The sequence below is a fragment of the Vanderwaltozyma polyspora genome, genomic scaffold (genome assembly GCF_000150035.1).
Source record: "Vanderwaltozyma polyspora DSM 70294 KpolScaffold224 genomic scaffold, whole genome shotgun sequence".
NCBI classification, from domain to species: domain Eukaryota; kingdom Fungi; phylum Ascomycota; class Saccharomycetes; order Saccharomycetales; family Saccharomycetaceae; genus Vanderwaltozyma; species Vanderwaltozyma polyspora.
The window spans coordinates 197-10641 of NW_001834503.1; the positions used below are offsets into that span (position 1 = coordinate 197).

At 32.5% G+C, this 10445-nt stretch overlaps 4 protein-coding genes and 1 non-coding gene across 5 annotated transcripts; 2 read left to right on the plus strand and 3 right to left on the minus strand.

Annotated features, from left to right (window-relative positions):
• The first annotated feature begins 209 nt into the window (after window positions 1–209).
• On the plus strand, window positions 210–283 carry Kpol_224trna1. Its single transcript has one exon. It is a non-coding gene; the product is annotated as a tRNA-Asn (tRNA).
• Window positions 284–734: 451 nt separating this feature from the next.
• Window positions 735–1388, minus strand: HSH49 (U2 snRNP complex subunit HSH49; the record flags this gene model as incomplete). The annotated part of the gene is made up of 1 exon (XM_001642251.1): window positions 735–1388. One exon carries the CDS (start codon window positions 1386–1388, stop codon window positions 735–737), a length of 654 nt encoding a protein of 217 aa, XP_001642301.1.
• Window positions 1389–2893: 1505 nt separating this feature from the next.
• On the minus strand, window positions 2894–4972 carry Kpol_224p2 (uncharacterized protein; the record flags this gene model as incomplete). The annotated part of the gene is made up of 1 exon (XM_001642252.1): window positions 2894–4972. One exon carries the CDS (start codon window positions 4970–4972, stop codon window positions 2894–2896), a length of 2079 nt encoding a protein of 692 aa, XP_001642302.1.
• A 3506-nt stretch (window positions 4973–8478) lies between these two features.
• On the plus strand, window positions 8479–8823 carry COA6 (Coa6p; the record flags this gene model as incomplete). The annotated part of the gene is made up of 1 exon (XM_001642253.1): window positions 8479–8823. One exon carries the CDS (start codon window positions 8479–8481, stop codon window positions 8821–8823), a length of 345 nt encoding a protein of 114 aa, XP_001642303.1.
• Window positions 8824–9222: 399 nt separating this feature from the next.
• Window positions 9223–10173, minus strand: Kpol_224p4 (uncharacterized protein; the record flags this gene model as incomplete). The annotated part of the gene is made up of 1 exon (XM_001642254.1): window positions 9223–10173. The coding sequence occupies one exon, from the start codon at window positions 10171–10173 to the stop codon at window positions 9223–9225; it is 951 nt and encodes a 316-aa protein (XP_001642304.1).
• Window positions 10174–10445: the final 272 nt, after the last annotated feature.

A 10445-nucleotide genomic window follows, 5' to 3' on the forward strand; every position in this document is an offset into this window, starting at 1 on the left:
ATCAATATCACTTTATAAGAATGTCTTTGCAAAGAACTAAACAATCTACTAATATTAACGATTCTGTAAAGAACCAACAAACTTTTGATTCTCTACATTTCCCTTGTGTCTCTTCTCCCTTAGTGTGACATTGGTTATCTTATAACCCGGACATATACCATAATTATGATTATCCTTCTATTATTTAACACAAATTTTTCAATAACAAAGACTCCGTGGCCAAGCTGGTTAAGGCGTGCGACTGTTAATCGCAAGATCGAGAGTTCAATCCTCTCCGGGGTCGTTATTTTTTGGTTTCCTTGGAAGATACGTAACTGTTAGAATATATTGGCTTACCTTTTAGACAGATATCCCAAAATAATGGTAGGCTTCAATTTAAAATAACCACTATTTTACTAGTAATATATATTATTTCAAAATAACTATAAAATAGTAGGTAATTATCCACATCTGCAATGCTCACTCACTTCATTAGAAAATATTACTCAAATTAGCGCTCCCTATGGGCGCACTAATGATACCCGATATAATGGTTCTATAGCAATCGTAATATTCATATATTCGATTATCGTATATCTTGTGCTAGTAATTAAAAGCATGAGATGATATCTTAACCATTTAAAGTGGAAAAAGCATACGTAGCGGAAATAACTAACTGTATTCCGATTCTCAACATTGTACCTTTGAATTGGAAACGTGCAGATTAAAGACAAATATTATACTATAGAATTCCTCTACTTTATCAATCCATTCTTAATAGCTTCTTTATTTAATAATCTATCCACATCTTCTCCGTACTTTGCCTTTTTGTCACCATTCTCTTTGAATGCGTACTCGATATTAATCCTTTTGTTTGTAACAAGCTGTCCGTCTAAAGACTTGATTGCCTCATCAGCCTTTTCATAATCTTTAAAATACACATATGCACAACGCAGTTCACCGTTAGATAAATGGAAGATCTCAGATTCTCTAGCTAAGGAACCAAACTTTTTGAAAAGTTTGGATAAGTATGCAACATCAACAGAAGAATCTAAATTCTTCACGAAAATCTTAGCGTACGGTGTAACTGAGGTAGCTTGTGACAAGTTGGTACTAGATTTAGAAGAAATATTATTGTTTGTCTTACGAACTTTCAATACCCTATTATTTAACTGCACGTTATTATTGAATGCTTGAATGGCATAATTTGCATCTTCCTCAGTATAGAAATCTATAAATGCATAACCCTGATGTGTCTGTAACACTTTATCCTTGGGGTAATTGATCTTAGCAATTGGACTTATTTGCACAAATAATTCATATAATAATTCTTTGGTTATACTAGGATCGATGTTACCCACATAAACACTTAAATCCGGATTTTTGAACCCAGAACCGCTTCCAGACATAATATGACACCAAAGTCCACTCTTCACTGACACTCAAATTATATTTAACAAAAGTTGAAAGTTGTAGTATACATATATCTCATCAACTTGTTCATTAATATCATTAAAACTTGTTCTCATCACGTTTGTATTATCTGATAATGCCCTCGATTTAAAGATTTTTCTTATTCGGGTAATTTTTGAAATTAATTGATTTTTTTCACTTTATTTCTTTTTTAATTCGAAATTAGTTTAGTATATAAAGAGCAAGCAAAATTTAAAATAAATTCGAAAGTTAATGGCTACTTTTCTGGATTAATTTATTTTGAATTAGTTTTTGCTTTGGTTATATTTTATACAAATAACCATTGATGATGCAATTACAATGTCTGATTATATTGGAATTTAATATTTTTAGAATAATGTGAATTTTGGATATTTCATCGAAAATTTTTATCGAAAATATTTCTAAATAGTTCCAAATTTTAAGTAGTATTTTAATTCTAATTACCAATTTTCAAATTTTTATCATCGAGATTCACTGGTATATCTATTTATATCAATTTTCTGTATATATGGATGATTATACTGTAATAAAGTTACCATGAGTATTTAGTAATATATTTTGAAGTGCATGTTTAATTTGGAAATTTTATGAAGATTTCTCTATTATCGCTGTTAACTACTCGATCAAGTTTTTTGGACGAGGTTTTTGTTTTCAGTTCATAAGATGCTGTGATGAATTGGATATTATTACACACGTTTCACTTCCATATAGTGTGGTATCCCATTTGCACGTATAGGTATCTTATAGATAATAGGTAGTTTAAATTGATTTTTTCAAATATTGCTTTTGATTTGGATTGCTAAGATTCTGGTTCCTTTGTCTCAGGAATATTATTTATGTAGATTGACAATTGATTTAATATATCCGCTAGGTATCTTCGATGCTTTGGAGAACTAAGGTAATTGGAATGTTATGCTAATATTCTATTTGTCCTATTGAAGTATGTTTCAAAGATTTTCTGATAATTCATAGTCATAGATTCAGGAAATATTTCTGATGCATTTAGTACGTTTGTTATATAGAAGTCATAGAGTCAAAATCCCGTCTAATCGCTCAGCTATTTGATATCGTAATAGCCTGTAGTTTCATACCCGGGAGAAATATTTAACTTTGGAAAATTATTATCTTATTAGATACTAGTTAGTAATCTTGGAATTTTTAAAATTGATTAATTTTTTTTGTAAAATTACATAATCTAAATACTATTAAAATTAAATCTCTTGTTAGGAAATATCATAGCCATATGGGATAAATACAAAAAATGGCCTAATAAGAAGTTTGTAAAAAAAGTGATGATAAAAAAACTAATACCAAAAATAATAATAAACAAATTAAATTAGGAGTTAATAATGTATGCTTTAAAAATATATGCAGTATTCAAAAGAAACGTTTCAGATTCTTTAATATTAGTCTATTATTGTCAGTTAATGCAAGCAAATACCAATTGCTATTGTTCCCTTCAATTGGCGGAGTAAATTTGGTCGACTTGTTTTTGGACAACTTCCAAAATAACCTTTCTCTTTAGCTTTTGAGCAGAAGTGACATAACCATTTTGTGGAGTCCATTCACCATCGAAGAAGACAACACCTTGTAATAATTCAATACCATTTAATCCTTGAGATCTAGCTGTGTGCAACATGTCATCCAAAACAGCTCTTCTCAATTTCTTGTTATCCAAATATGATTCAACGTCTTCGTTAGCCTTTAGGATTTTCAAGTCTTTAGCTAATTGGGCTAATGGGGCCAAGTTTGGGACAATTATACCAACAGGCTTGACCTTATTTTGATCAGCATAAACACAGATGTTCATAACATATTTGTTTGATCTGTAAACAGATTCTAATTTTTCTAATGCAATATATTCACCATTAGCTGTCTTAACTAAATTCTTCTTTCTATCAATAATCTTCAAATGACCTTCTCTAGTCCATTCGGCAATATCACCAGTCTTGAACCAACCATCTTCAGTAATGGCGTCAGCGGTTTCTTTTGGATTTTTATAATATTCTTTTAAAACACAGCCACCCTTAATCCAAATTTCACCTTGATTATTTTTGGCAAAATAGTTCAATTCTTCAACATCGACCAACTTGATGGTTACAGAAGCGGCCAAGTCACCAGTGACACCGAATCTGTAATGATCAGGTTTCAAGACACAACCATTGGCACAGGTTTCAGTTAAACCGTAACCAATCAACAATGGACAGATAACTGTAGTGATGAATTGTTGAGTATCCATACTGATTGGAGAACCACCGTTCAAGACAAATCTTAATTGACCACCAGTAGCTTCCTTAACTTTTTTGAAAGCAATGTTGGCCAAGATACCACTACCTGGGATACCATTTAGTTTAGAACTGTAAGCCATCCAGAATAATTTTTGCTTCAATTTAGATACATGACCCAATTGACTAATGATACCCTTTTTGATCATTTCAAAAACGGCAGCAACACCAACCATAATTGTTGGTTTAAATGTTTGCATGTCACCTTGACAATTACGAACTGAAGTTGAGGAGATTGTTTTAACGTTAGCATAACCCAAGATGGCACCCCAGTAAAAAGTGACCAATTCGAAAGCTAATTCGAAGATATGAGCTAAAGGTAAGAATGCAATAACACGATCTTGTTTACCAACGACACCATAAACAGTTTCACTGACACCAGCGCAACCTGCGACCAAATTGCTATGAGTTAAAGTTACACCCTTTGGATCACCGGTAGTACCTGAGGTGTACATGATACAAGAGATATCTTCAGGTTTTGGTGGGCTTGGAGAAATTTCATCCTTTGCGTTTTGACCTAATTTAACTATTTCATTAAAATAGTAAAATTTAATGTCAGGTCTGACTTCCTTCAATTTATCTAAGGCCTTCTTAGCTTCATCATATAATTTACCGCCATGTCTTTTATCATTTGGATCTAATTTTTCAGAGTAGATGATATATTTAATGTTGTCGGCCTTTTGTAGTGGATTGATCAAAGTTTTCAACAAAGCGTTATCAGTGAAGATAGCTACTGATTCTGTTTGCACTAGGGAATGAGTTAAACCGCTTTCACCCAAAGTATCGTAAGCGGTAACCACAGGGATACCTTGAGATTGGGAACCTGTGAACATTTGCATCCAGTAACGAGAAGTAGAGGCGTAAATGTGTAGTTTATCTTCAGAACTTGGTTTTAAACCGATTTTAACCAAACCTCTACCGATGTTATGCATTAATTCTGTTAATTTATCGTAAGTGGTATATTTATAATCTGATAATTCGTAGAAATTCCAAACTTTTTCGACTTCTACATCTTTACCATCTACTTTTTTTTTAATGATTTTTTTTTCATCATGAATCTCTATAATATCTCTCCAACCCATTGCCTTTCTGTTACCACCTTTTTCGAAAGCCTCTAGTAAATATTCATAGACAGTTGAACAAGAGTATCCGACAGGTCTATCTATAATTTGTTTTTGAGAGCTAGTGATTCTTGGTGCAGTTTCACGAGCGTTGGCAGGTTTGCCGACGATAGTTGAGAATTGTTCTACCATAGTGATGATTCAAAAAATTATGATGCTTGAAGTTGTTGATTTCGATTAGTAAAAGTTGCCAAATAGCCTAAAATGATAATAATATTATGAGAGTAGTGTGAGTGAATATTAAATTTTTTATAATTCTTTTTTTTGTCTCAGTGTGTCTCTTATATGAGAGTATTGAAAAAACAGATAACTAGTTGGTATAACGTTTTTGCAAAAAGTGGTGAGTAGTTGCCTTAATCTCAAAGAGTAAAAGTATTTATAGTAAAGGAACAAGGAAAATTTGGGATAAGCAAGAAGCGATATAATATAGTAATAGTTGATAATAGCAATTGAAAGGGAGAAGAAAAAGAGGAAGAAGAAGGGGGAGAAGGGGAGAGGGAGAAGAAGATAGAACGAAATTTAAATAGCAAATCTTCTTGTTCTTAGCAAGATATTAAATAATTAGAAAACTAAAACAAATAAGAAAATTTTTATTTTATTTTATTTTAGTTTAGTTTAGTTTAGTTTCTTGGGTTTATAATTTTTAGTTTATAATATTGTTTTTGTTTTTGTTTCCGGTGTAGTAGCAGTTGTGTGAATAATGAATGGGCATGATGTGATCACTTAATGAATTAGTCCTTCAATCAATCTATGAATCGATTCATTGATTGATTGATTCATAGATTGATTGATTTATCGATTGATTAAAATGAGAGAGAACAAAATCTGTTATAGGTGGGAATTGGTAATTGATAGATAATTGCGATAGCAAACTAGAAGAAGCAAAGCAAAAACCACGTAAAAAAAGAAGGCGACGGGAGAAAATAAGGTTAAGTTTTAATATGGTATAGTATAGTATAGTACTATAATGATATTGTCATGTATATGGGATATGGGTACTACAATATAAATTGAACATACCCGAAATTCCAAAAATGCAAAATGTAATGAGAGCAACAGCAGTAGTAACTGTTTTTTGACTGAATGAATGGGAAGATTAATCAGAAACAGACAGATAGACCCGGACAAACAAGGCGAACCAAAACCAAAAACCAAAAACCAAAAACGAAAAGCCAAAAAAAACCGAAAAGCCAAAAAAAAACCCAACTTATAGGAAGGTTCCGATACAAGGCCAGAAACCACAACAGATAAACAGATACACAGACACAGATTTTTAAAAGAGGTACACACTTGTAGTGGGCAGCATGCGGAATTTATGTTGTTTAATTTTTATTTTTTTGTTTTTTTGTTTTTTTTCCCTTCGTTTTTGAGGAATAAAAAAACTAATGTAACAGTAGCGGGTATGAAAATAAAAGAAGAAAACAGGGTATAATGTAATGTGATGATGGTTAGAGGAGAGAGAGAGAGAGTGCGTGAGAGATAGAGAGCTAATTCGTATGTTCTTTTGCTCAAATTGTGGATTCCTCTTAGAAGTGGTCAAATCAATTGCAATTGATAAGGTTAATTGATTCGATGAAACGCTACAACAACAGCAACAGCAACAGCAACAGCAACTTAATATCGAACTTATTGGCATAATAGAAACAAAGTATTATCATAATCATAATCATAATCATAATCATAATCATAATCATGACCATAGCATAGCGGAACCCGAAAGTTGGATGTGGAATAGAGGAAATCAGAGATATATCTTTGAGATATAGACCATAGACCAGGTGATTGCAGTGATTTCGCTGTATGGTCTACTCTGATCTCTGGGATATTTCGTTGTGTGGATTGATTAAGGTTTGATCTATGTTTGTGATTGATTGGTACGGCGGGTAAAGACGGAACAAAAAAAAACTTTGTTGGTCTTCTAATTATGTTTGTTCGTGTGTGTGCGTGCGTGTAATTGCTGCTGTCAGCATCTTTGAAAAGGTCGTGTAAGCCAGTTTGTTTCAAGAAACTTGGCTGTACACAGAAAAATGAGTTCAAATTAGTAACGTATCGATAGCAATTTCTGGGGCGTGAGGGAGGGGAAGGAATAACTCTTATCTTTGTGGTACTTGCCGACTCCCGTCAGCTTTTTCCTTTCCTTCCTATCTTGTGCGTAAGAAGCAGTAGTAGTCGGCCGGTTAACTCCGTTCGATCCAACGAAAATCTGAAAAATTTGTTGTGGGAAAATCCAACAAAAAGAATGGTTTATCATAATTTGATGTACCTTCAAAAACAATAAAACTGACGTACAACACTCGGGTTTAATAGACAGAATACTAATATTATAAATACAGTACCAGAACTCTACCCACCTGTCTCCGAAGAGTTTTTGTTGAATTTTTTGTTTGTTTGGTTTTCTTTTGGTTTAATTATTATGTCCTTGCACGAATTCCACCACCACCACCACCACCGATAATGAATGTATCCGATCCATTTCGTTACCCACCACTGTATTTTTTCTTGACCTTTTAATTTTTTTTTCTTCCAGTGTATTATTCTATCTCATACACGATAAAGACTGAACTAATTGATAAAAGAGATTGATTATGAGAACCAGACTTAAAACAAATCCAGTTCCAGTTTACCCGGCCCACGTGTTCTACATTCAATTACCATAGAAATTATGTTTTTCTTCATCATCGAGCAAAAAAAATAAAATTTACTTGAGCTCAGCTAAAATCATACATTAGTATCTTAACCTAACTGTTTGTCCTAATTGCTATCACTTTTACACACACTTTGGAAGTTCTACTACCAAATCTCTTGTGACTCCACTTTTATTATTTTTGTTTGGTTTCTTTAAGCTTGAGTAATGAATGAGACATACTTACCTCGCATTCATTGAGACAGAATTATCAAATCCATATTTTGACATTAATTCCATCTCAATCAATCCCCTTATCCTGTCTTTGCATTTGCTACACACAAAGTTCTTATCAACGAAATTAATTGCATTTAGTTGAGTTAAAACTGAAGCTATACCTGTGAAGAGGAAATTAAAACGAAAAAAGCCAATTTTTTAAAAAGAGGTGGTCATTGTAATTTACATACCATCATCATTGATTGTGAATATATGGGTTCTTTTATATTCATTGTTTGTTGAATTCATCTAATTTATTGGAGTTGATCGATTTATAGAATTTAAAGGGATAATTACCAAAAATTGACATTTATTTGTTTAGATTCAAATTTGTTTCTAAATACCTAACTGACTACAATAAACGTTATCAAATTAGGATAATAAAGCGAGCTCTGATCGATTGATTGATATATTCAATTATATTCTGTTCAATTCATTCTTACCAGTATTATTATTCCTTGTTTTACCTCCCCTCTCCCCCCCCCCCTTATTTTTTTAGGATACTTTGGTGGTTGGTATAATTTACTCACTCTTTCTGGTTTCAAAATACGTTTCTGTACTTTATTTAAGCTTAAGCTGAAGATAATTTGATTTTGGTTTTGAAATTATTATTTTGTTTTGTTGTTGTTTTTTTGCTTGTTTGGAGTATTCTAGGTCAACTGATATTGGGACTACTATTAGAACAACCATAACAGTAAGAAACAGAGTTATAGACAATAATCTCAAGTTATAGTAAATAATGGGTTTACTCAATTGGTTTTCAGGTAATGGTGATGATGACGCACCTGTTGCCAACAGACAACAACGTGAACAATGTTGGGAATCAAGAGATTTGTTTTTCAAATGTCTGGATAATGTCGATATAATCGATGCAAATGATAAGAAAAATAAAGATATTATTAAAAAAAACTGTAATATTGAAGAATCGAATTTTGAAAAAGATTGTGCAAAATCTTGGATATCGTATTTCAAAGATAAAAGAATATCAGACTATAAAAAATTAAAATTTAAAGAAGAGATGGACAAGATTGGTGCACAACCAATAAACCTGTCACCACAAGAATTTTCAGGTATGAAAAAATAATCTATTCGTTAGCTTAATCTTTTATCCCAATTCCTATGTTGAATTGCAATGGATAGGAAACAAAATAACAAAGATGAAATAATACTTGGATAAAAAAGAATTTTTTAAAAAAATAAGTAAATATAAATAGTACACATGTATATATAGTAACAACCAATATAAAAATACTGGGAAAAGGGTATCTCTAGTTTGATAATGAAATGATGGAAATATGGTAATGAAATGAACAAAAATAGTGGTATAAATCATAAGCGGCTTCCTTAATTTATTTTTTTTCTTCTTTTATTTAGTCGAAAGACTTGAAATCAGTAACTTGAAAAATTACCGCAAACAAAGGGGAAAAAAAAGATTAGGAATAGAAAAGACATTTAGTAATAGTAATGCAATAATTGGAGGAATTTAAAAGATTTCAATGTTGGCTTTGGCACCATTCTTAGCTGTAACAACACAGAACCCGGCTCCACCAGCACCATCAGTAGCTGATGCGGAGTTGACACCGTTAATACTTTGGGAATTAGGATCGATAGAACATGGCAAACCATCACATTGAGATTCATCATCACAAGTGATACGAATACCAAATGATGGTTTACTATCTTTGAATGGTGATGTGGCTTCTAAATATACTGGATTCCAACCAATCTTAACATATGTGTTCTTGTTGGCATCGATGTTAGCACCTGCTACATATGGTGACCAGTTACCCCATGGGTTAGAAGTACTACCCCATTTACAACCGTCATCAACACTGACACCCGGTGGGTTAACATAGAAATGAGAAGCAGTACCTGCCCAATATTCTGGACCTGGCACAGCTAAGGTTTGAGAACCACCTGAACTAATATCAGTTGGAATTAACATTTCCTCGTTACCTGGTAATACAGTTTGACAAAAGGCAACGTTACCTCCACTAGCGGTATTCTTAGCAAGCACAGTACCGGCACCTTCATAACAATAAGCTTTACTACTGTCTGGAGTTTGTAAAATACCATTATTGTCACAATATAAACCACCATATTGAGAACCTGGGTAAGAATAACTAGTGACAGATGGATCCCATTGACCCATTAATTGACCAGGTTTACAGGCATATGGACACCAAGATCCAAAGGTACACTGTTGGTCACTGTGCATAGCCCAACCAGCATTTGATCCTTGAGTTTGGACAGCAACCATACCATCATAATTTGGAAATTGACAAGTTCCTGAGCGCTTATCAACGTGACCATGCTTATGGTGTACCTCATCGCTTAAAGCAGGAGCGGCGACAGGAGCACTTGAAACTAAACCACTTAAAGTTAAAGCAGAAAATAAAGAAAGGACAGTATTTTTGGAATTTGTAGAAACCATTTTGAATATAAAGAAAGACTCTTGTTTATTAATAATAAAATGAATGTAAAATAATTTTAAATTCTCTTGTCAAAAGAAAGACGTAGGTAGGTTAAAATAAAAAAAAATATTTATAATAAAAGAACGGCTACAGTAGATTAGACTAACTGATTCTGGTATTTAATTTATTTTGGTTGTAATGTTTCTTTTATTTTTTACTATTTGATATTTCTAACTGAAACAATCTTTATCTTAGCTTCTGGTAGTTATTATATCTAATTTCGTAAATTTTT